This window comes from Penicillium samsonianum (genome assembly GCF_028829775.1).
Source record: "Penicillium samsonianum strain IBT 33392 chromosome Unknown utg000007l_segment0_segment0, whole genome shotgun sequence".
In the NCBI taxonomy this organism is placed as follows: Eukaryota; Fungi; Ascomycota; class Eurotiomycetes; order Eurotiales; family Aspergillaceae; genus Penicillium; species Penicillium samsonianum.
Genome location: NW_026643265.1, coordinates 4,928,364 through 4,953,404, shown reverse-complemented (window position 1 = coordinate 4,953,404; position 25,041 = coordinate 4,928,364). Strand labels below are relative to the sequence as shown.

At 48.1% G+C, this 25,041-nt stretch overlaps 8 protein-coding genes across 8 annotated transcripts; 4 read left to right on the top strand and 4 right to left on the bottom strand.

The window, feature by feature from the left end:
* Positions 1–2,872: 2,872 nt before the first annotated feature.
* Positions 2,873–3,142, bottom strand: N7471_012760 (FAD-dependent oxidoreductase; the record flags this gene model as incomplete). Its single annotated transcript, XM_057285479.1, has 1 exon — positions 2,873–3,142. One exon carries the CDS (start codon positions 3,140–3,142, stop codon positions 2,873–2,875), a length of 270 nt encoding a protein of 89 aa, XP_057131745.1.
* Positions 3,143–6,399: 3,257 nt separating this feature from the next.
* N7471_012759 (uncharacterized protein) lies at positions 6,400–6,995 on the top strand (the record flags this gene model as incomplete). Its single annotated transcript, XM_057285478.1, has 3 exons — positions 6,400–6,540; positions 6,656–6,719; positions 6,790–6,995. 3 exons carry the CDS (start codon positions 6,400–6,402, stop codon positions 6,993–6,995), a joined length of 411 nt encoding a protein of 136 aa, XP_057131744.1.
* A 6,968-nt stretch (positions 6,996–13,963) lies between these two features.
* On the top strand, positions 13,964–15,668 carry N7471_012758 (uncharacterized protein; the record flags this gene model as incomplete). The annotated part of the gene is made up of 4 exons (XM_057285477.1): positions 13,964–14,457; positions 14,593–14,847; positions 14,941–15,379; positions 15,450–15,668. 4 exons carry the CDS (start codon positions 13,964–13,966, stop codon positions 15,615–15,617), a joined length of 1,356 nt encoding a protein of 451 aa, XP_057131743.1. The 3' UTR covers positions 15,618–15,668.
* A 246-nt stretch (positions 15,669–15,914) lies between these two features.
* N7471_012757 (3-methyl-2-oxobutanoate hydroxymethyltransferase) lies at positions 15,915–17,028 on the top strand (the record flags this gene model as incomplete). Its single annotated transcript, XM_057285476.1, has 2 exons — positions 15,915–16,298; positions 16,399–17,028. 2 exons carry the CDS (start codon positions 15,915–15,917, stop codon positions 17,026–17,028), a joined length of 1,014 nt encoding a protein of 337 aa, XP_057131742.1.
* A 157-nt stretch (positions 17,029–17,185) lies between these two features.
* N7471_012756 (EMC6 family protein) lies at positions 17,186–17,897 on the bottom strand (the record flags this gene model as incomplete). Its single annotated transcript, XM_057285475.1, has 2 exons — positions 17,186–17,695; positions 17,823–17,897. The coding sequence occupies 2 exons, from the start codon at positions 17,895–17,897 to the stop codon at positions 17,309–17,311; spliced, it is 462 nt and encodes a 153-aa protein (XP_057131741.1). The 3' UTR covers positions 17,186–17,308.
* Positions 17,898–17,993: 96 nt separating this feature from the next.
* N7471_012755 (uncharacterized protein) lies at positions 17,994–18,286 on the bottom strand (the record flags this gene model as incomplete). Its single annotated transcript, XM_057285474.1, has 2 exons — positions 17,994–18,144; positions 18,243–18,286. 2 exons carry the CDS (start codon positions 18,284–18,286, stop codon positions 17,994–17,996), a joined length of 195 nt encoding a protein of 64 aa, XP_057131740.1.
* A 172-nt stretch (positions 18,287–18,458) lies between these two features.
* Positions 18,459–20,381, bottom strand: N7471_012754 (RNA-binding protein VTS1; the record flags this gene model as incomplete). Its single annotated transcript, XM_057285473.1, has 3 exons — positions 18,459–18,515; positions 18,567–19,819; positions 19,880–20,381. 3 exons carry the CDS (start codon positions 20,379–20,381, stop codon positions 18,459–18,461), a joined length of 1,812 nt encoding a protein of 603 aa, XP_057131739.1.
* Positions 20,382–21,152: 771 nt separating this feature from the next.
* On the top strand, positions 21,153–24,693 carry N7471_012753 (tetratricopeptide repeat protein; the record flags this gene model as incomplete). The annotated part of the gene is made up of 5 exons (XM_057285472.1): positions 21,153–21,535; positions 21,586–22,606; positions 22,667–23,480; positions 23,534–23,749; positions 23,801–24,693. The coding sequence occupies 5 exons, from the start codon at positions 21,153–21,155 to the stop codon at positions 24,691–24,693; spliced, it is 3,327 nt and encodes a 1,108-aa protein (XP_057131738.1).
* Positions 24,694–25,041: the final 348 nt, after the last annotated feature.

Genomic DNA, 25,041 nt, shown 5'->3' with positions numbered 1-25,041 from the left:
CTGCAAGACTGCCCGCCCATTTCTCTGATAAGGGGATTGGCCATTCCATTCTTTTTTATCCTCATATAAACCCCCATTCTTTATTGCTGCCCTGAAAATCTTTCACTTTTTCGTATATTTCTTTCGATCTTCTTGCTCCTTTTCTTTTTATATGTAATGGGTCCTATGACACGCTGGAAACTCTCGAGGACGATCTCAGCAACGTTCCCATTCACTGCGAGAGTGTCTAGGCGCTGCAAGTTCTGAATGGCATGTCGAAGGGTGAACTGGACAGTTACACATAAGAAGCCTAATAGCTGAACCTTTACTTGTTTATAAGGATACGTATGGTCGTTGTAGCCTGCGCATTGCTTCGGCGAGGGGTCACGGTAAATGAAGGAAGATCAAAGACGATACGAGGCCTGAGTATGATTCCTATGAGATTATATATAGCCCGGAGTAGTTGAGAAGAAAAATAGTTGTGTTTCCCCTGTGGGTGGCATCGATTTACATCATAGTCCTAGGAGTAAATAGAACAGTTAGATAAGTTCAAGCAATCATTGCGATAGAGGATATGAGTTTATCATACCTTATGCTGAGGTTGATGCACTTAGAACCCAATAGATTCCAAGTGGCGAGGGGAAAGAGAACCACTGTAAAGCAAAATTTGGCCCTGATTGTTTGTCTGGTATGCGAAGAATGGACATCTTCCTGTAGCGCACTGGTAGGATATCGACCGGGGATATCTCTTCTTCCGACCTGCTATGACCCGTCTGCTGGGCTGTCTTCCATCATCACAGGAACATGTAGGGTTTTCTTCCAAAACACCTCGTCTATCTCCAAAGCAAGCAAATTTCCCACAAGAAGAGCAGGTGTAGTATGGACGGTGTGCATTGCCATTCGCATTGTATGGACTGCAGTGCCGCTCTTTGGTAAGCCCGCTACAATAAAGACAGCGCGGATTGAAAAGATTGTTCATATTTGATAGTGGAATGGTTCCAAGCTTGTTTGCTGAGGTAGTGGTTGAGGTTTGTGCAATCAGATATTGGGGGGCGATTTTCAGGATCGGGGAATGAAGGAAAATGTGAAAATCAGTGAGACGATAGTCTAATATACAGCCCAGTGAGGCTCAGCCTAGATGTACCCAAGGCTGTCTGTCGTGAGTCATGTAAGCTGTGTGGCTATGAGAGCAGGACTCGTGTGTACGTCGATTTCTTAAGAAAAAGCAACCCTGCTGGTTTGGGCGGTCCGATTTTCCTTCTTACAAGTACCCAAGAAATATTGATTCGTTTGGTCCAGAACCTGTAGTTCAGCGGCATCTTTATACTTCGATGATTTACATATAGAGTGGATCTTTCAGAGTGATATTAAATTCCTTCCGTATTATTCCATATTTGCTGTGGAAATATGAAAGTCAACCCCAGTAACAAGCCCAAGGCAGAATTGGGCAATGACTGCGCCAAAAGGCGAACCAATTATAGACTTGCACGAAGCTGCGCAGCAAACAACAAGAAAGTGGCGTCCCCTTGCAACCCCCGATAGAACTGCCGTATTAAAGCACTGAAGTTGAGAAAAAGTTATTCAAAACCAGCAGAATATCAGTGCTGTGGTTTAAATTAGTTTCACTACCCAAAGTTTGGACTGTCCTATTAACGACATTGAGACTGACAAGGGAGATCCAGGGCAGGCGTTGGTGTACGCTAAATTCCCCCGCTCCAAGCTGCATGAGCTGAAAAATTTCTAGATGCAGATAATCTCATCGAATTCAAAGAATCGCCACAGAAAGGTCTGGGTGTGTTCGCAAAAGCCAATATACCTTATGGCACCCGTGTTATCTCAGAACAGGCCCTTCTCGAAGCCGATATCAACACTGAACCCATGGGAAATATCATAACAGCCTTCGAACGTCTTCCACCTTCCCAGAAAAAAATCATACATGGAGCTCCACGGATATGCGTGCGAATTATTCCAGCTGCGAGTGAGAGCCCTGGAGCTTTATGTGGAAAGTACTTGTATGCATGAACAGGATCAATTCAAAGAAGATGGGACGATAGAAAAAGGGGTTCCTGAAAGGGTGCTGAGCCTGGACGCACCAATGAAGAGGCACATAGCACGAGTATTAAGATTGGAAATCGGACAACTGGACTTTTGTTACCGAAATCCATACTCCGATCCCACATATAAGCAGCGAGAATACCCAAAAAAGCCGTTTGAATAATTCTCCATAGATAAGTGATATTTCGTGCTCGCTTCGTTACTTGTAAAAATTGAATTGTCTCTCTCATCACAATGTGGCCGACGAGATTCGCGAAGTGATCGCCGAAATACGGTATAATGTAGAGCGCTATGAGTCTATACTTCGGCGTCGTAAAGGTCGCCACGCGGGTCCACTCCCGTGAAGCGATGGAAATATTCTTCATGCGTTTTTTCCGGAAGGTGGCCCAAGAATCTAGAGTCCGCGAAATAGTATCAGGCAATATATGAGCATTTGAGTCCAGCATTGATGACAAGCAATTGGCGAGAGACGCAGCGGTTTCAATGGCACTATTGGCTCCCTGGCCCAAATTTGGTGTCATCTGGCTTCTGTCAGAGAAGCTGTGCTGTACGGGAATAGCAAAACTCACTTTATGGACTGAATCGCCTATACAGACGCACCGATTCCAATTCCAGATATCGAAAAAGGCCTCCTCGAGAGGAACGTATTCAGCAGTCTTCCTTCGTCTGTATACAGACTCAAATGTGACATTCGCTGTGATGTACTTTTCCAGGTAGGGCTGCACATGGTCTGCAATGTCCTCATGATTGTACTTTGGAATATTTGACGCAGTATAGGTGCAGTTCAACTTGGTGAAAAAGAGCCAGAAAACAAGACCTCCCGTACCGACTCCAAACATTACAGAGAATCCGTCTCCAAACGTGATGTGGCCGTCTCCTTCGGCACCAGAGAGCCGAGTAAGTCATCACAAATCCCCAATTGATCCAGTATCCTCAACGCGTTTGGGAGAACGGCGATTGGGGCTCCAAATTCGGGGACAATTTTCCCGCGTGCTTCCAGAAGAAGAAAATCAATACCTCTACGTGCCAGACAGTGTGCGAGGGTAAGACCAGCGACGCCTGCGCCCACAATAATGGCACGGAAGTCCTGTGGAGCTTTGGTCTTCATAATATAACACTTGAAGGAAAACCTTGTGCATAAGCGAGCACGTACAAGGGAGGATGACGGAGGAGAAAAGATAAAGTTAGCTTCAGTACTACCTTTATTGGTCTTCCCAGCAAGGTTCATGCTCCAAGGTAGGTGCATATGCATGACAGGGTGGAATATCAACGATCTGGCCACTTAAAACTACCAGCCAAGATCTCGCATACACTTAAATTAAGCATAGAGTTTCGTATCCCTGTATAACATTTCAAGTTTTATTGCAGACTTTCGATGGGTAGGTTCGCTGTATTTTCCAATGGTTACACCGCCATTTCCCCATATGACCTAGTTAGTGGTAGATTGATTGTATAAATTTGAAGATTCAGGATACCTAACCCTTGGTGGACCCTCGAAAACCAATAGCTAACGAGACCAACCAGGGTGCGTCGAAAAGGGAAGGCTAAACCCGGTCTTTGCCCGATCAGAGAGAGCAAAGCGGGGATATCATCGACACTTTTTCAGATCCATCTCTTCAGATGCATTCTAACATACTCCACAACTCAGGCGCTAGTTAATAATACACAGCAGTACTGCTCCATACTGATAATATGAGCCTCGCTTAGGAGGTAGGGATTGCTGAAAGGGAAGCGATCGGCAAATGTGGTCCTCGATACGGAGTAGTGAGGGAGTATAGAGGGACAAACGTTTTGATATGACTTATTTAGTTCGTTATAATTCTTTATAAAGCTGTCTCATTGTCTACGGCTATATACGGAGTAATACTATGATATAGATGTTTTGAGGAGAATAATGTATACCAGAAAGGACTGATATTGTCAAATCTTCGCACAGATAGAGGAATTTCAACCCACAACGTTATAAGCCGATAATGATCCACAGCAGTGAACTTACTTTTGATACTTCCCAGAATCAATCGCTTGACTAGCGGTGAGAATTTGAAAAACTTTACTGTCGTCGGTGGTAAGATGGAAATATCTTTTCTTAGGTCGATAGATACAAAACTCAAATTTACATTCAACAATCAGTAACACCTTCGTAGTAACACATGTGCACTATATATATTCAATAAGAACATCACCTCTGGGACCATATTTATCCTTCTCATCCACTTACCCACGAATTCAATCAGATTCACCATTCTTACAAAACATTTGTGGCTATCATGGAAAGTCCACGGCAACAACTGATCAACAGACTCACAGGCCAGGTATATATCATTCCTAACCTTTATTCATTGTTCCCTAGTTGGAAACCCCGGGTAAATGAGTATTATGAGGCTTCCAAGAAAAATTGTGACAACTGGGTCCTGCAGTATGTTTTACTATTCTGAAATCAGAAGTATGCTAATCGAATGGTTAGCTGGATAAAGGATCATAACTTAGCGCGAAAGATTATGTCCGCAAAGCTTTCCTTTGTTGCTGCAACATTTTACCCAGACGCAAACCCTGAAAGGTTTCTAACGGCGACTGAATTCATATTATGGGTAAGAACCTAAATCCCTCTAATGATAATAACTATTTTTCTAATCCAACATGCAGACCTTTGCTTATGACGATGGTATATCCTGCTCGAGAGTTCTTGATAAACCGATATATTTCTAATACTATGATAGAATTTGATGAAGGCTCTCTTGCGAATGATTCACCGGGAAGCACCAAGTATGTGAATGACATGGTTGATTGCGTAGAGGCTTGTTTGGCAAGAGGTCTTGTTGTTTCACCACCCACAAAACCTCGTTAAGAACTAATTCGACAGATACACAAATGACTTTGAACTCCCTCCATGGATTGCAAGTCACAAAACGATACATTCAATGATCGATTGCACAAATTTGATGATATCCCAGTCAGTGATGTCTGCCCAGGTGCAAATGCATCTGTCCATAGATATTTTACGAACACATAATCTAACACTAGTGTCAACGACGTCTTCTCACTATACAATGAATTTGTACTACTCACCTACATCCTACGTGATCAAAATTTATACTAACTGCAAAAGCGTCAGGGCCATATTGATAATATGGTGATGCTTACAGTACATCATCAAAACTTGGATGTTCAGTCTGCGATCAATCATACTATTGCGCTTGCAGAGAAACAGTTCTCTGTTTTTGGAGAACTTGAAAGAGAACTTAACTCCCTCTCTCGTGATCCGGAAGTGAAACGAGTCATAGAAAAGTTCGTCCAGGGCTGCAAAAATTTGTGTACGGGAAATATACATTACAGGTTGGTACTCTTTCTACCAAAAGGAACTGGTCGATGGCTAATCTGCTATGAAGTTATACATTGAAGAGATACACCAAAGCGGGAGAGGTTATCGGAGGAAATAGATTCAAGTTCACGCTTATAAACCAGAACTAGCGAGAAGTTTTGGAAGTAGGTGGCCGCTGTTACATATGCTTCTGTTAGCTGAAGTTACCACCACTCCTGTTCGGAATCCTTTCTCTCAAGCTGATCTATTTCTTATTCTTTTGCCATTAAATCAGTGTTCAGCCGAATAGTATCGTCTTCATACGTAGTCAACGAAATATCTCTACCTAAATTAGAGCGGAGTCTGATTACAGTACACTCTTGTATGTACAGAAGCTATCAATTCCAGCTACATGGGGAAGAGTAAGCTCACGATCTTTGATATGCTGTTAACGAGCCTGAATTTAGTGTTTTGGTTCTTGTACTGGGCACTTAGAAGCCGGCGGCTTCCAGAAGCCCCACCAAGAGACAACCACGTTTCCAGGAACTATAAGGCAGCCAGGTCGCGTGCATGGTTATTGTTGGATCATGTCATTGATGCCTGACTGTACAGGTTTGCTTGCTGACAGACTGAGCGCTTGTTTGCCAGATCTAGGGTATAAATACCCTGCTCTCCGTAGTTTGAATGATCAAGATTTCTTCCTTCTCTCTCCCCCCGATCCCTATAGCAGAAGCTATAACAGTTACGTCAAAAGTATTTCATCCGCTCACTGAGAAAGGTGATGAGGAGGTCTGATCGGGATTCTGATTCGGAAAGGAAGCCCCTCGCATATAAAACACCGAGTTCCATCGAGTATATTAATATTAATATATTCTGAGATGGGTAAAAGACTAGGGTACCTCACCTTTCTATCACTTTTCCTTTGTTTATGATCTTGAAGTGAAGCACCTTCTCACCTTCTCACATTGTTACTGCCAGTCCTACTTTTCTTTCTCCTTTCACTTTTTATCTCTTGTTACCACACCAAACTACAAATTTCCTTCACCCACCTCAAATACTCTTTTTCAATGTCTGTTTTGGTTCTTCCTACTACGGCCATTGGCCCTCCCACTCCTCTTCCCCCTCCTTCTAAGCGGAAGCCTGCCGACAGACCATTTCTACGCAGACGTCGCAAGAAGCAAAGGGCAAGGCAGGCTAAGAAGGAGAAGGTAAGCTATCACTCAGCTGTCATACGTCCCAGCATATCCTTCCTTTTCTCCCCGTTTATCCGTTGAATACAATCTTTATGTGAAGTAAACGCATAAATACTAATGACGACTCCAGGCCAGGGCCAAGGAGCAAGCTTTGCGCACCGCACACACCTTCAAGCTCTGGTTTCTTACATCGTGTCTTTCCAATCCTCAGGTTACGCACTTCATACACCTTACTCCTAGCTCATTGAACCCTACGATTCTAAGATGGAGCCCAAATATGGCCCAATGATCTCGATATGGAGTCGATCCCGGGAATCGATGACCTTTCTACCGGGAATACGCTTAATTCTCCCGAGTACATCGATTTCTACGCAACAAACGATCTTGTTGAATCCGACCTCGAAGAAGACGAAGGCAACGAAGACGACGGAGCGAATCACTGCGAGGACACACTTACTACCCTGGGCTAAGTTGCCTTCCCGAAGTCCCAAGAAACCCATATCTATCTCAACAGTTAGTCATAAAGGTAGGTACACAATGAAACATTGAACCAGCGGTCATACCTAGCAGTATGTGTTTGTCATGACCTTTGGCCTAATCTCAAGTTGCATGGAGTGCTGTCTCAAATTCTGAGATAACCGGAGACTGTAGGGATAAAAACTTGGACGACTCAGCTGCCTGAATAAGATCTATAGGCTGAGTCCGTGGAGCAAAATGATGAACTGAAGTCTAAAGATGAACAAACAGTATGGCTAGGGGATGGCTTGAAAGGAATTCTTGGGGCCAGGTCTCTCACACCCCCTGATATCGATAGCCCAGCTAGATCGGCAAATAAGTTTTGACTGATTGCTAAAGTACCTGCGCTTCCCTGGATGACGAAATAACAAACGCGATTGTGTCACGACGCAATAATACTTGAACCGGCACTAGAGATAATTCTGTTGACTACAAGCCAATAAATGTGGTAGAAGAGTCCGATCAGACCGTCTAGGCATACTACAGGTATTATGTGATCGCGAGAGGGTCGTGTTGTTCATCTACGACCCAGTGCCTACCTTGATCTCAAGGTTCGAAGGCATCTGTGCGTTATGCCCAAGAGCTAAGCTCACCGGTATCGAAATAAGGCGTGATCATAAGTTCTAGAACAAAGCTAGTTTGGTGTAATTAGTAACATGGCTGTTAGGTGCAGCTTTTGCCATAAGGGCCAGAGATGCTTCGGATAAATCCTGGAACTGGTACTTTTGTCTTATTTTCCCCTTGAGGGATTTTACCTTCCATTTCCTCGTTATGCTCGCTCTTCATTAAGGGAACAAGGGTTATGAGTGCTAGGTGAACGACTGCCCAGGCAGATCCAGGGCTACTCCTTACATACAGTAAGACCGAGCTGCCTCCTCGGGATTCCCCGCAAAAGCGACTTCATGGTCACCCCTGCATATGCAGGCATGCACCCGAGGACCAGGGCCGAGAGCGCATTGTGGCATCAGTCACGCAGACCCGGCAGATGGGATAGAAGCTGTTCGATGGCGTGCTCAGGGTAAAGATCTCCAGATCGTACGCTAGATCCCGTATCCATATGTAGAAATGGAGAAAAGGGGACTCGGGGATCAAGAATACGGAAACCCGAACGAGAATAAATGAAGCTATTTTATATTAGCGGCAAGGGCGAGAAATGAAAACAAAAAGAAGAAAGCAAAAAAAATCGATAGATCAACCAACTGAATCACTAGTCGATATAGCTGGCGAGGTTCTCGTATAAAACAAGCCAGACGCCACCCCGTCTAGGCAAGACGAGGCTGAAACCGAAGAGCATCTCCGAGGGGGAGCACAATGTACGATGTACTCCGTGTAGCGGAGATGCTTGTTCCCATGAGCACGGCTATGCAACCCTAACCAGCTGCAGATCCGACCATGTTTTAGAGTCAGCTGCCTAAGATGAACGGCGCGACGCCACATTATTTCGTTTTTGCTTCTTCCTATCGCCTATTTCTTCTTTGTATGCCGCTATAATATCTAGTTATGGTAGCCAAGAGAATCCACAGGTCTGGGATATGTACCTGTGTAACCCGAGTAGCGGCTGGAATGTCTTGCGTAATAAGGTCAAAGGTGCCGAGGAATGCAGTAGGAAGACTAGCAAGCGACCAAGGAGGAAGAGGTAAACAGAGATAGCTGATACGTCTGAAAAGGCCAAGAGTGACATGGGTAGCCTCGTGGCACCATTTTAAGTTAAAGGCGCAGCTTTACGACGGCTGTACGGTAGGTAACACTGCTTTAGTCCTTTGGAAATTAGGATATCCCGCTAGACGCGGGCCAACGATAAAGCTGGATGACGTGATTTAGATCTTGATTGCGTCTTTACAGAGTGGATGAAAAGTATGCAGGGGACAGGGGAAAGACAAGCATATTCCTAGCGGAATATCAAATTGAGCTACGTTAGGTGTATGCTTCAAACCTTGGCCGTTGGAGCACCTGTTATCGTGAAAGAGGCAACTATGCGGCCTTGTTTCCCTACTGTGTTGAGATATCGAGATATCACCGTAGCCAAGGCCAAGTTTCTGTGAAGGCCGACCACTCGGAGATAAGCGTGGCTATGTAAAAAGGCAACGGGCTACGGAGTATTCCGTAACTGTTGTGTGCTCCCCTACATATGCACCTAACAGATAAAGTAGCGCCGAGCCCAAACGGACCCCACGCGAGCTTTTTATTCTAAATTGAACATGAATGGACCACCCCGTAACGGGTGAAAGGTGACCACACGTCAGATGACCAATACGATTTAGATCCCGAGGTCAATGTGGAGAGGCATATTCAAGGTGGTTATAAAAATTGAAGCTATACAATTATGTAACCTGATATCCAAGGCGGTGGCCCCGGGAAGTCTGGAATAAAGTTAATCAGTTAAGAAGATTCTTGAAACATCAGAGAAACCCACTCCGAACGTACCACACCAACGTGGAAACCTATTTTTTCCCATTCACCATCTTGCCTGCAGATTGCGTGTTCTAAACGGTCCGTGATTGGCCTCGTGGCCCCACCTGTTGATCTCCTTGGGGCAAATCTCATCGAGGCGTGTTGTCATTCGTCATCCACAGTTCTTGGCACCGCGACAGCTCCTCCATTGTGGTGCCCAGTTTAGTCATCGAGGACGTTCATTTTTGTCGATTTTATACGATTTACATGGGCTATCAGGTGAGGAGAATGTCATGAGAACAATGAATAGTTTAACAGCTGTGTGTAACAGTACTTGGAACAACCAGCACATAAAAACCAAGTTCTCCGTCTCATCTCGACCATGGGCCCCATGTAAAAAACGGATATACTCCACGACCCGTCGTCATTCTTCCAGACCGAGTGGGACCTGCGGAATTTACGCTCTTCAGATCAACTGGGATCGTCGGTGGACCCGGCTGCCGCGTGAATTTCGTCCTGCTTTTTAACAACGTGGGCTCGCTTTCAACCAGTTTTTGCTTTTTCGTGAGATTATTCTTTTTATTCTACCTCGAGGAGCACTTTCTACAAGTCTAGCCCTCGTATAACCCTTGCTTGAATTCATCTCAAGCGAGCTAAGCGGAAGTTTTCAAATCTTAATTTGAATCTGGGGAGCTTAGATATTGCGCCATTTGCGATCGAATCACGCATCCAACTTTCTTTCCTTTTTTTTTTTTTTTTAATCTTGTCGCGCCATGCAGAGTGCTTGATCGTCTGATTTGACATTCTTTTTATATCTTGATCATCGGCACATTTCTGGGGACTCTTATCTTCCCAAGTTACCGTTGTCAACACACATCGTGGTCCTTGTGGTGAAGCTTCGTCCACTCTCGGCTTTTGATATTGTCAACCCCGGTCTGTACAAGCATGACCATGTTCGGAAAAGGGGGCACGGCCAATATTGGCCATTCCCTGGCCAAGGTCCTCGGTATCAAGCTCGCATACAGAGACCCTCTGGGTGCTACCGGTGAGACCGTTACAAGAGGAGAATCGGCATTTTCCATGGGCACCGTCGACACATACTCATACAACGAGCCTGAGCCGACAAGCATCGACTGGATTTGCGAGATCACCCCGTCTGGAGGCCAATTGGGCAGATATTTGATCAATCTGTTCCCTTTCCTCACATGGATTGGCAACTACAACCTAACATGGTTTTGGGGTGACCTGGTTGCCGGTGTCACCGTTGGAGCGGTCGTTGTGCCGCAAGGTATGGCCTATGCCGATCTTGCTGGACTGCCGGTACAGTTCGGTCTGTACTCCTCGTTCATGGGAGTTTTGATCTATTGGTTCTTTGCTACGTCCAAGGATATTACTATTGGGGTGAGTGATACTGCGACCGGTTGAAACCAAAAATAACATTACTGACCTCATCTCATAGCCCGTGGCCGTCATGTCAACTCTTACCGGAACTATTGTGTCTGAAGTCCGGGAGCAATACCCAGATTACCCTCCCCATTTGATTGCATCCGCTCTTGCTGTTATTTGCGGTGGTATTGTTCTAGTGATGGGTCTCCTGCGCATCGGATTCATTGTCGATTTCATTCCTCTTCCCGCTATTTCCGCCTTCATGACCGGCTCAGCTCTGAGCATTTGCGCGGGACAGGTTCCGACCATGTTGGGTGAGACTGTCAAATTTAGTACGCGCGGTGCCACCTACAAGATCATTATCAACACCCTCAAATACCTCCCCAGTTCGACCTTGGATGCTGCTATGGGTGTCACTGCCTGTGCAATGCTCTACATTATCCGCTCAGGATGCAGTTATGCCGCGAAGAAGCAGCCTGCTAAGGCCAAGGTTTGGTTCTTTATCTCGACTCTTCGGACCGTGTTTGTGATCTTGTTCTACACTATGATTAGTGCCGCCACGAACTTGCACCGAAGGGATAAGCCAGCGTTCAAGATCCTCGGGACAGTCCCTCGAGGATTCCAACAGGCTGCTGTTCCCACTATGGATCCTAAGATCATTTCAGCCTTCGTTGGCGAACTTCCAGCTGCGGTCATCGTTCTTCTGATTGAGCACATTGCCATTTCCAAGTCTTTCGGCCGTGTTAACAACTACACTATCGATCCCTCTCAGGAATTTGTAGCCATTGGAGTGAGTAACCTTCTCGGGCCTTTCCTCGGTGGCTACCCCGCGACTGGATCTTTCTCCCGGACAGCTATCAAGTCGAAAGCTGGAGTGCGGACACCCCTTGCTGGTGTCATTACCGCGCTCGTGGTGCTCTTGGCTATCTATGCCCTGCCCGCTGTCTTCTTCTACATCCCCAAGGCTTCTCTGGCTGGTATCATTATCCACGCTGTCGGCGATCTGATCACTCCCCCAACACTGTTTACCAGTTCTGGCGCGTGTCTCCGCTTGATGCGATTATTTTCTTCATTGGTGTCTTTGTCACTGTTTTCACTTCCATTGAAAATGGTATCTACTGCACAGTCTGTGTGTCGGTTGCAGTCCTGCTTTTCCGTGTGGCCAAGGCCCGCGGTCAGTTCCTGGGCCGTGTTACAATCCACTCCGTTGTCGGAGACCACCTGTTGGATGGCGATGGAAAGTATGGCTCGTTCGGAACTAACAAGACTCCCTCCGACGACGAGGAACACCACCAACGAACCATATTCCTTCCCCTCAACCACACTGATGGCTCCAATCCCGATATCGAAGTGGAGCAGCCCCTTCCTGGTATCTTCATCTACCGCTTTGCCGAAGGCTTCAACTACCCCAACGCCAACCACTACACCGATTCCCTGGTTCAAAACATATTCAAGAACACCCGCCGAACGAACCCGCACGCCTATACCAACCGCGGTGACCGTCCCTGGAACGACGCTGGTCCCCGCCGCGGCAAGGAAGGCAGCGACGACGACTCGCACTTGCCCCTTCTCCAAGCCGTCATTCTGGATTTCTCTTCCGTGAACAATGTCGACGTAACCTCAATCCAGAACCTGATCGACGTACGCAACCAGCTGGATATGTACGCCTCCCCCCGCACTGTTCAATGGCACTTCGCCCACATCAACAACCGCTGGACAAAGCGCGGCCTGGCTGCCGCAGGCTTCGGTTACCCGACCCCCGTCGCTAGCGACGGTTTCCACCGGTGGAAACCCATCTTCAGCGTGGCCGAGATCGAAGGCAGCGCCTCTGCCGCCGCCCACGCCGAAATCGTCGCCAACCAGCGCGAGCAGTCCCACCACAAGAACGCGGATATCGAATCCGGCCTCAAGTCCGATTCCAACACCATCGCACGTGAGACCGACGGCACCGAGACCGCGTCCGAGAACTCCGAGGTCATCCGCGAGGACAAGTTCAATCGCGATATCACGGATAGCCAGGCGTACCAGCGTCGTCCTAAGGTTGCGCTCGTGCAGGGCATGAACCGGCCTTTCTTCCATATCGATTTGACCAGCGCTCTTCAAAGTGCCGTTGCCAATTCTTCGGACGTGATCCCGCACACTGAGTGATTGTTCTTTCTGCGTTCCATTTCTTCGATTTGCACTGCATCTATTGCTTGCTACCTCTATGCATCGATCAGTTGTTCCTCCCTGGCTTGGAGTCTGATCTGATATACCCCGATTATGACCTGTTAATATCATGTTCGTCCTGGTCATTTTTTATTGTCACATTTTCACCTCCCCTATACCTTTGTCACTTAGCACTGTCTATATTGGATGTATTCCATGGCAGTGACCATGGACATCCTCTTGTTGTGGTATATTCTTTCAGCACTATTCCCTTGGCTTGCGTGTGTTGGTTTATTTGGTCTGGGTCTTGTTTGTTGACCCTTTTGGATCTGGGAAGAAACGGATTGTTTGGAATGGACTTGGCTCCTACTTGATTTCTTCCTAGGGAGATACATACCCCTTTTGATTGTACATCTATCTTTGATAGACCTCGCTTGGTGAATTTATTCCACCTTATCGTTTGAACATGGCCTGTGTAGTCTCTCTTACATTATAAACCACAAACCTTAAACCTTAAAGCTAAAGCCCTCATCAGGTTGCGGATATCTGATACTCTCTCTCACCCTCAACCACGCCCTGTGACATATTCATCTCCACTTCTTCCGAGTCTAACCGCGCAACCCCAATTGACCTGATCCACATATCGGTGAAATTCTAAGCTCTACCTTGTCTTTTGTCTAAATATTTCAAAGGGCACTTGGGCTTAGCGAAAGTTTTAATACTTTAGTCCGTATAAATTTCGAGATATGCAATAAAGGGAAGCTCCGAGGTTAAAATAGTTAAAATAATGAGTCAATATGACTTCCTATTCCAGACTAGCGCCTTCCGAAAACATCCAGCTTATACATCACGGGTATATAATTTTCAATTAAGTTTCTCCAGCAGAAGGATTGCTCAGGTGGATCCATAGTATTCCAGTACAAATAAGACTGATATTTCAGAACCCCATCTCTTCTTCCTCCTACATCTCCCAAGGAGATCCGCAACACGCACCAAAATGGCCAATCCTCAGTCAACAAGCACCGGAATCTCCCTCCAAGACCTAAACACAAATCTAGAAGAAAGACCCGCACGAACAACCCAAAATGACCTCTCAACACCCCCCTCCGAAACAGACATAATGCAACAATCCCTGCTAGCAGACTCGCAAGTCCCCGACGGCGGCGAAGCCTGGGTCGTGATATCGGGCTGCGCAGTGGTAACATGGTGGTTCATCGGAACATCCTACTGCTGGGGAATTCTCCAAGCCGCGCTCGTCAAAGAAGGCGTATCGTCTTCCTCAACGCTGGCATTTGTCGGATCCCTCGCAACAGCATGTATTTCCTTCCTGGGCATTCTAAACGCACGCATTATCCGCAAACTCGGGACGCGCACATCGGCCATCGCCGGCGTCTTCTTTCTAGGTCTTGGGGAGGTGCTGAGTGGGTTCTCGGCTATGAATATCGGAGGGTTGTTTGCTACTGCTGGTGTTGTTATGGGTATTGGAATTAGGTGAGATTGATCCGGTCTGGAATTTCTGGGGTCCATGTATAGATAGTATACGTGGATGCTGGTTATATGCTATATACCAGAGCCCATGACTGGAAGACTGTAGCACACTGTTACTGTTACTGACCAGCACTACAGTCTCTGCTTTATGGTCGTATCCGTCACACCGGCCCAGTATTTCCGAGCGAAGCGCGGAATCGCGAATGGCATCGTCTATGCAGCGGGCGGACTCGGCGGTGCTGTTATTAGCTTCGTGATGAATGCGCTCCTCGAACGCGTGGGCGTGCAGTGGACGTTCCGGATTATCGGGTTTGCTACTTGGGCTACGGGCTTGCCGGCTGCGTATTTGATCAAGCAGCGGGTTCCGATTCCGCCTTCGGCTGTTGTGGATTGGTACGTTCTACTCCTACATTACTTATTTTGCTTCATTGCTTTTCGTTTTGTTATGCTGTCATCGTTGATTCCCCAGACTAACGCCCTCTACAGGCGTCTATTCCGCGACATCCGCTTCGTCCTCCTCTTCGCAATGGGTGCAATCGCCACATTCCCCCTCCTGGTCCCACCCTTCTTCCTACCTCTCTTCACTGCTTCGCTGGGAATGTCATCCGGCACTGGAGCGGGTATCGTCGCAGCATTCAATTTTTCCTCTGCGCTGGGGAGATTACTTTGCGGACTCTGCAGTGATATGGTCGGACCGCTGAATACGCTATTCATTTCTCTTCTGCTAAGCGCGCTGAGCATGCTGATTATCTGGCCTATATCAACTTCGCTGGGGCCGTTGATCGTCTTTGTTATTGTTAATGGTATGGCGAACGGGGGATTCTTTTCAACTATGCCTACTGTTGTCGGGAATACTTTTGGCTCGGCGAGGGTGTCTGTTGTTATGGGGATGGTTGTGACAGGTTGGGCTGGGGGTTATTTGCTTGTAAGTTGACTGGCTGTGGTTGCTTTTGAGGTTTTATATACGAGCTTGCGGTACTGACTATCCTTTATAGGGCGCCCCCATCGCTGGGTTTATCCTCGATGCTGCTGGCGGGGGGGATAAGGGGATCACGGGTTACCGTCCGGCTATTGTCTATGCTGGTGTAATGGCTCTAGTTGCTTCTCTTATTGGGCTTTCTATTCGGTTGAAGACTGATATGAAACTGCTCAAGAAGCTCTAGGGCCAGGTGGGTATGTAGTTATGGGGGAAAAACCAACATTGTATGATTTTAGAAAGTACCGCACTGTCGAATAATAGAATTCAAATAGATTAAATAGACAAATAGACAAATCAACAAAATAGAGAAAAGAGGAGTTCACAACAAGCGAGGCATGTAGATGGCCGAGGTTCAACGGGCCCCATTCTTCAAGTACTGCGAACTACGCCGCATCCGCCAGAACGTCAACCTCAGGTCTTTTTCTTATATTCAGCTCTCTTTCCCTTCTACAGCTATCTATAAAAAATTATTCAGTTCAAAATGACTCTGAAAGTAGTCAACTGCCTGAAACGCCCAGCACTGCACCTCAGAAGTCTGGCCATTCCTCCAGTATCACCAATCAAATCATGCATTGCACAATATAGCTCCCACTCACCAATGGGATCAACAACCGCCATCACACGCAAAAAAGTAACAATCCAAACCATCCAAAGCCTCTACAAAAAGAACGAACCCATCACAGTCCTCACAGCATCCGATTTCCCTAGCGGCCATGTCGCCGACACAGCCGGGATGGAGATCGTCCTTGTAGGCGACAGCCTCGCAATGGTCGCAATGGGTATGGAAGACACAAACGAAGTAACAATGGACGAGATGCTCCTCCACTGTCGCAGTGTGAACCGCGCCGTCAAAAGCGCCTTTACAGTAAGTATACCTATACATGCATACATGCATACCCTATACCAACATTGAATACTACACCCTACTCCACCCCACCAAAACGCATCTTCTCACAACCCGATAGATCGCAGACCTACCCATGGGCTCATACGAAACAACCCCAGAAAAAGCCCTAACATCCGCAATCCGGATGGTAAAAGAAGGCGGGATGAAGGGCGTGAAACTGGAAGGCGGAGCGGAGATGGCATCTACGATCCGCAAGATCTCGCAAGCGGGGATCCCGGTCATGGCGCACATCGGACTAACGCCGCAGCGACAGCACTCGCTGGGCGGGTTCCGGGTGCAGGGCAAGTCCGCTGCAGGCGCGGTGAAACTGCTGCGGGATGCATTGGCTGTGCAGAAAGCCGGTGCTTGTATGGTTCTTATTGAGGCTGTGCCGCCTGAGATTGCGGCTATTGTTACGCGGCGGCTGAGCGTGCCGACTATTGGGATTGGGTCTGGGAATGGGTGTTCGGGACAGGTGCTTGTGCAGGTTGATATGTTGGGGAATTTCCCGGAGGGGAGGTTTTTGCCGAAGTTTGTTAAGACTTATGCGGATGTTTGGGGGGAGGCGAAGAGGGGCGTTGAGGCTTATAGGGACGAGGTTAAGAGTAGGGCTTTTCCTTCGGTTGAGTATACTTATTCTGTTTCTAAGGAGGTTTTGGAGGAGTTTGAGAAGGTTGTTGATGAGGTTGCGGGTGAGAATGAGGAGTAATAAATCTGCACCTGGTGTATTTTTGGGTCTTTAGCTGCTTTTCAAGACAATCTGTATATATGCTGAAGGCACTAGCCCCTAGTCTTGACCTTTCATCTGCCGATTTTTAGGATACAGCAAGATAGGAAAACCACCATCTCAGAAGAGACTTCCCAAGTATCAATTAAAAGCATGCAACAATTCAATTCGTACAGAGCATATACAATCCCCTAAACATCACCCACCAAATCCACCGACAGCTTTTAAATAGAATCCAAGATCCCACCAGCCGATACTGCTTTCACCTCAAAACACCCCCAACACCAGCCCACCCAAGCACAAACCCACTAAGCGCCTCACTCATAACACCACCACCAAACCAAACATCCCTCCAAGCGCCCTTGCGGAGAATCTTCCTCGGACCAGCCTTCCCACCAAGCTGCATGCGCACAGCCTTGCTCTTCTCATCCATCTCAATAACACCCTCGATCTCGCCGGTGTTACTACCAGGGAAGAACGAGCCGGCACCTGCACCGCCGGAGCGGTGGATCAGCACTGCGTGGAAGAGCCCTGAGACCAGGATGGTGCCGAGGAAGTAGAAGGCGAAGCCGTAGCCTGATTGGAGGGCTAGGACTCCGGCGGATAGGCCGAGGAGGAAGGAGGTTAGGCTGTGGAGGGAGGAGAGGACCTATTCTCCATTGTTAGTTGGGTGCATATTTAGAATGGAGGATGTGGATGCGGATCTGGTATTGGTGTAGGGAAGATGGATGTGGTGCGGGATAGGGGTGGTTGGGTGGGATGTGGGAAAGTCATACGCGGTTGTTGTGCTGCACGGCCTCGGGTACGAGAGGGGTGATCAGCAGGGAGAGTTCCTGCTTTGTTGGAGCCATTTTGGCTGTTTTGGTTTCTTTTATTCCCCGATCTGGTGTAGTTGATGTTTGGATTGAGATCGAGCTATGGCTCTCGGTATTCGTCGCGAGTAGTGATCACGTCTCGAGCGGAGGTTTGTTGGGTTTGTCCAAGATTGCAGGGCTTCTGCTCTTCAATGGCGATGAAATTGTTGCACCGGAATAGGATATTCTCGTGGAGGGGTGGTCACAGCAGCTTTCGGCTTGGACAGACGGAGGTCGGAAATGGCTGCGAGTTTCTAGAAGTGCACGGGCCACATGGTCTCTTACCAGATCCAATGCTTCAGACTGGCCCCAAGGTATATTACACTACATTCAACAGCACACTATTTAGGAGAGTATTTAACGTAAATCAAATCAATCATGTTCATATCTACTATTAACCCGAATCCAATGTTCAATAATCCCGAGCCTTTCTCATGAATCCGTTCACATCACAGCGTTTGATACATTCAAATCCCCATGTCCTTGATTATGCTGTAAACAAAGCAGAAAGAAAATGCCAGTTCCATGATGTCGCTGACTTTAAATTCAAATATCACATTAAACCAGATTTTCGAATTTACCATCGACACGGGCCTCCTTGACCTGCTCAAAGACCTAATAGAAATATTAGTGGATGATCGTAATCAAATATCAAGCAACGCTTACCTTTAGCATTTTGTTGCGTGCACCCAAAGCGTTGACACCGCGATCTTCCAGGGCCTTGTCGTCCAGGTCGACCAGTTCCGTCCACTGCAGGTCCTTCAGGTTGTCGGTGTACTTGTGCAGCCTGAGGGATCGCAGCCAGCTGGGGATATCCTTCAGAAGAGCCGGGTCTGTGGGGTCCTCGGGCGGCTTCGAGCTGCCACGGCGACCCCGCGGAGAGCGGCCTCGTGTAACCTCCGAGTGGTCTGACAGGTAGCCTTCACTACCTAGACCAAACTGCCCAATGTTCAAAGAGCCCAATCCATTGCCCATAAGAGGGTTGTTGGGGTCATATGCAGCCAGGAATCCATTGTTCTGCGGTGAGGTGAAGCCCATAGGGGTCAAGCCACCGCCGTGCATAGCAATGCCGGGCGATGTTGGGCGAGACCGTCTACCAGCCATGGCCGCCTGTTGCTGAGCCTGCAGAGCTGCCAGCTGCTGAGTATTGAGGAGCTGACCGGCCACCAAGTGCTGTCCGCCCAGGCCTGGGCTAGCCAAGCCCTGGGAGAGAATCGGGTTTCCATGCGAGTTTTTGCCCTGGCCATCATTGGAGCGAGCACGGCGGTACTTGCGCGCGTCATCCAGAGCAATGCGGTTGTTTACTGTCGACAAAGCTGCCAGCTTCATTGCCGTGGCATTGGCCACCATATCCGCGTGGGTGTTGGGGTTCTGGTGCGATTGTTGACCGAAAGTCGCAGTCATCGGAGTGTTGGTCATTGACGCCCAGCTGTGGTTGCCGACGTTGTATGGCGAAAGCAGGGGAGGCTCGATGTCGGGAGCGGGTATATTGGCGGTCTGGGGGAGAGGCGAGCGCATGCCAGAGGGCTGGCTGAACTGGCCCATAGGCTGGTGTCCGGAGGATGACTTGGGCCGAGCAATCGGAGGCTGCGTGTCTGAAACACCACGCTGAGCCCACTGTTGACCCAGGCCATCCGAATTGTTGTCAGGTGCCGAGATGGTCGGGGCCACGAAAGAGGCACGATCGAAGACTGCGCTATTGCGGTTCGAGGGAGGTGCGTTGCCAGTTTGCTGGGTGAATTCGGCCTTCTTCTTCGCAATGGCCGCAGCAGCATCCGGGAACATCGCATTGATGGTAGAAGGGTCGAGGACAGAGTTGCGCTTCGCACCAGGGGATGGCGGGGGTCGTCCGAGGGAGTTCCGGGAGGTGTCCATATTAAGCTTCGACATAGCATCGCTCAGACGGCTGGACATGGCATCTACAAGACGGAAAGTAGGTTAGTTACATCCGAAAAGGTAGTGTGGACAATTTGTCATACCCTTTTCGCCAAAGTTGGCAGGGGAGAGCAGGCCGGACATCGGGTGACCCTGAGACATTTGCTGCAGGACTTGGATGAAAAACCGGATCTGAACCTGAGTGGTCTGCTGCAGCAAGGCATATAGGGCCGCAGTTCTCTCGGCTTCACTCAGAACACGGAACCATTGCTCGATGGCACTGAGTTCATCCTTAAAGTCCTGATCAAGTGTGGCAGCTGCCATTTCTTCCAATGTAGTTTCGTACTGATCAATGTCCGCAAGCCATTGTTGAGCGGCACGGTCCAAAGCATCTTCCGTCGCATTCTGACCTTGGGTTTGTTGGTTGAAAAAGACCTCCGATGATGGACGGATGCTTCGGGCGGACAGCGGCGAAGGAAACCCGGACATGTCTGCCGACGCCCGCAGCTGGTGCGATCCGAGGTTTCGCGATGAGGATGGAGGACGAAGAGTTGAATTTGATGCTTCAGGAGTGCTGTTCCGATTGCCAATGATATGACTGGCCATGGTTTAAGGCGACGTGTTGAGAGGATGACTAGTAAATACAGTGGGGGAAATGATTACTGCAAAACACCTGCAGGACCTGCTGAGTTTGCGTAACAAATAAAATCAAAAAGTCCTTGAACCAGGATCCAGGCTAAGATCCTTAAGGTATCAGACGACGCTGAAAAGATCCAGATCTCTCGTTAAGACGATGGCACAGACCAGTCCAGTGGGCTGCACCTCGGAAATTTGAGATAGAAAAATTAAGGCCTGGAACGAAAGGAAATTGAGACAAGCAATAGTGTGTCAAACACAGTCAAGCCGAGTCCCAAAGAAAGAGGAAAAGGAAAGAAAAAAGCGGGAAGAGAAGAGGTTAGGTGGAGAGAAAGAGAGAGAAGAGGAGAAGAGGAGGAAAGTTGGGGATGAAGAAGTTTGGTGGAAGAGGCTTTTCTGTTTCAGGCAGATCACGGGTTCACCGAGGAGAACCTCAACATTCTTCTTGACTTCCTCCATATCTCTTCGTTTTAGTCTTGAGGGACTTATATTTTCTTTTCTTTCCTAAACATCCTGCTCATCTTGGTCAAATCTGAATATTTTCTTCAGCCTGGTGGAGACAGTTACTATGAATATCTGCCGAGCCCAGACCTGAAACGTTCCTAGATCCAGTGCACTCCAACTATATTGGATTGATAATGAACTTCCTTTGGTGATCCACGTTTTTGATGATTGTCTCAAGCTATAGCTCTCATCAACAGTGAAAACCACTTTCTATTGAGCTTTGAATCGTCAGTGGCCATGAGTTCCCAGCATTATCCGGACGGGATTCCTCTGGATGAGGAAATGCAGGAGGGAGAGTCGGCATATCCGGATATCGATGAAACTGTTCAGTATCCATGGCAAAATGAACAATCTTTTGATGTCGGGGACATGCTTGCCTCGGTGATTGATCCTCGTTTGTTTGGGGACCAAAATCCACAAACTCAACCCCACAGCATCAATCAATATCCTCAAGATCCCAATCAAGGCCAAGGCGAAGTCGAAGAAGAGCAAGAGGTTGATGACTTCTACCCGGATGAATATGACGGTCAGGACTATCCCCCAGTGTCGTATCCTCCCGTGCCTGGCGAAGGAGCCGTGTCGGACGAAGACTTTGCCTTATCCGAAGACGAAAGCGAGAGGTATGTATGATGATCCACCGCATGTCTGACTTTAGTTAACACAATCCTAGTGAGTCTGATGAAGACGAACCAGCGGAGGATGATGACGATGATCATTCAGGCGCCAGCAGGCGCCGCCGCCGTGGAGGTGGGCGCTTTTCTGGAAGATGGGGCGCTCGCGGTGGAAAGGGCATCAAAAGAGGACCACGCAAGCCGCTGGAGCCCAGTCCGGAATTCAAGCATCTTCATTCGGGAGCTACTTCTGCCTTCATTGATGGAGACTACGAACGGGCCACTGATCTCGTGATGCAGGCGATTCAGATTAATCCTGAGATGTTTGCTGCCCATTCTTTGCTCTCGGAAATCTTCCTCGCACAAGGAGAAAATGATAAAGCCCTGGCAGCTTTATTCAACGGAGCTCATACGAGGCCGAAAGATCCCGGTGTCTGGGTCAAAGTTGCCCGGCTCATCTTGGATCGCGCCGGAGAGAATCGGCAGTCTGCATTGCAAGATGTTGCTTATTGTTACAGTCGCATCCTCGAGGTCAGCCCCGGCAATACCAACATTCGGTTCCAGAGAGCAGCGATCTATCGTGAGCTAGGTCACAATGGCCGAGCCGCGGCTGAGTATGAGAGACTACTCAAGGACTGTCCACACAGTGCCAGAGCACTGCGCCACCTTGCAGAGACGTACATTGATCTAAATGACGTACAAAAAGCAGCAGATTATTATGCGGACAGCATTGATTACTACCTATCTCTCGACCCTGAGGCCTCTGACTTCACCTGGTCGGATCTCAATATCTATGTTGAACTTTTTGGCTATCTCCATCAGCCCGAAGAAGGGCTCATCTCTTTGAAAATACTTGCACGTTGGCTTCTAGGTCGCGGACAAGACTCAGTGTGGGACGGTCACGGGGATGACGACAGAGAATGGGACGCTGATGATTCGCCTCGACGCATCAAAACCGATGGTTTTCTGCCCGATCAGTGGCCTCGAGAGTCGTATGGGCTTGGTCTTCCGCTGGAGCTTCGGATAAAAATGGGTGTTTTCCGCCTGAAAATGGGCGACAAGCATCATAACGAGGCATTGGTGAGCTTGGGCCCAGGTAGCGATGATGATTGAATAAAAGTACTGACAAAATACAACCAGCATCACTTTGAATGGCTTAACCCAGACGACGATTCTGAAGGTGCCCGGATCTTCGACTATGGTGATCTTTTCAGGGAAGTGGCAGATGCTCTAAAACAAGCCGGTCTCTTCGAAGAAGCACTCCGATACTATACGCCCATTCAGCAGACCGCTGAACATGCCGATATCAGCTTCTTCATGGCCATGGCTGATTGCTGCATGCAGCTGGGCAAGATGGAAGATGCTGAAAGCTGTTATCTACTCGTCGCTGAACACGATGCTAGTCATATGGAGTCGCGAGTACTACTAGCGAAGCTATATGAGAGCCTCGGGATGAGCGAACAGGCTATGAAGTATGTCGGCGAGGCAGTGCTAATCGGTCGGCAGGAAAATCGCAGCCGGGGAAGAAGAAAGGACACCAGACTTGAACAGCTTGCCATAGAGTTCAAGATGGCTGGATCAGAACCCCTCCGGTCAATTGCACCCAAACCGACACATACAGCAACACTTATGACCGCAGCTCCTTTTGCCCCTGGCAAAGGACGGGCGCAACCTGGCGAAGGTACTCGCACTGATGATATTCAGTTCTTGTATGCGAAGTTGTTGGAGTTGAATCCCCAAGTCAAAGACGGTGTCCCTCTAGCCATTGAGGATTGGCTGGACATTGCCGATGCTCTATTGCGAGATTTCCGGAACAATCGGGCATTCTATCCGATGGATCGAAGTATTGCCTTTAGGGGATATTCGACTGGTGTAAAACCCAAAAACCAGACCAAAAATGGCAAATTGATGGATGAAATGCAGCAAATGGCGGGCCGTCTTCAAGAAACCATGGGTATGTCACGTCGGTCAGTACATCCGTACACACCATGCTAACGTTTTATCTAGGTGGTGTCTCGGAGGAGCCCTTGCAGGGCGCCATCCCCACTGACTACCATGGAATACCATTTGATGAGTGGCTTGACATATTCTTGCAGTACGCTCTACTCGTAGCAGAACAAGGCGAGCAAGAAGAAGCCTATGAGACGCTTGATTCTGCGGCGCTTGCAAGCATCTGGTTGCACTCTAAGCCTAAGTCGCGATTGATTCATGTTTGCTGGTTCAGTGCGTTCATTCAATTCACTAACCAGTGATTATCTACTGACACCTTTATAGCATGCGCGCTCCGCGCACGAGATGAAGAGACACTGGCCAACGAAGCTCGCTGGTTTATCAAAGAATACCAGTTTGTCACCGACACTTATCGACTTTTCTCTATGCTGAGCCACCTATGTGGCGACCCTCACCGATCCCTTTTCCATTCCTCTGGAAACATGAAATTCATGCTTCGCCAAGTCAAGGCGATAGACTTTACTATGCCACAAGATACCCCTCGACCCATACGGCATTCTGTCTGGAAAGAGCGCGCCACTCTATCCACACGGGACGAAGCCGGTGAGCCCATCACCGCAAAATCGTTAGATATTGCTCTTCTTGTGCTCTATGGCCACATGCTGTACTCCGGAAACAGTTTCTATCCCGCTCTAAACTATTTCTTCCGAGCATACGCCATAGATGACCAAAACCCGGCCGTTCTCCTCTCCATCGCACTCTCATTCATCCACCACTCTCTCAAACGACAATCCGAGAATCGTCACTACCTCATCATGCAAGGACTGTCCTTTATGCATGAATACCGGCTCGTTCGGGAGAAGCCGGGAACTCTCCTAGCCGAAAAACAGGAGATGGAATTCAATTTCGCTCGTGTCTGGCACTCGCTTGGTCTGGCCCATCTTGCTGTCGAAGGGTACGACCGGGTGTTGAAACTTGGCGAGCAAATTCAAGAACAGGCCAAACAAAAGTCTCTTCAAGAATCAACATCTGCAACAGATGATGCTGATGTGGTTATGGGCGATGATGGCCAACCCCAAAAGACTTCATCGCCCACTGGCCAGCCTCTCGTTGAGGATTTCTCCCGCGAGGCTGCCTATGCACTGCAGTGTATTCACGTGCTCAGCGGAAATGCAGAGACGGCAAAGGCTGTTACAGAAAAATGGCTTGTCATCTGATATTAGTTCATGCTTTTACGACCGGGGCCTACTTTTCAAACAGTTACAAAAAATTGATATTCGTTTTGTAATGTGTATTATATGAATGAAAACCTCAAAATCAAGACTATCCAGTTAATTTACAAGCCATTTTTATTCAAAGCAGCCATTATATGAATATATCAAAATCCCTATAGGGTAGGTAAAGTTGGCAGCGGATCTGACCGCAGGAATGTGGGGGGGAGCGCGGAAATGCATCCGGAAATGGGGTTAAATTGAGATTCTTGCTAATCAACATCCATTGATCTCGCGTAATATATAAGCCTTACGACTTTGGCTTATTACTGGCTCAAACATGCCTAATCTACA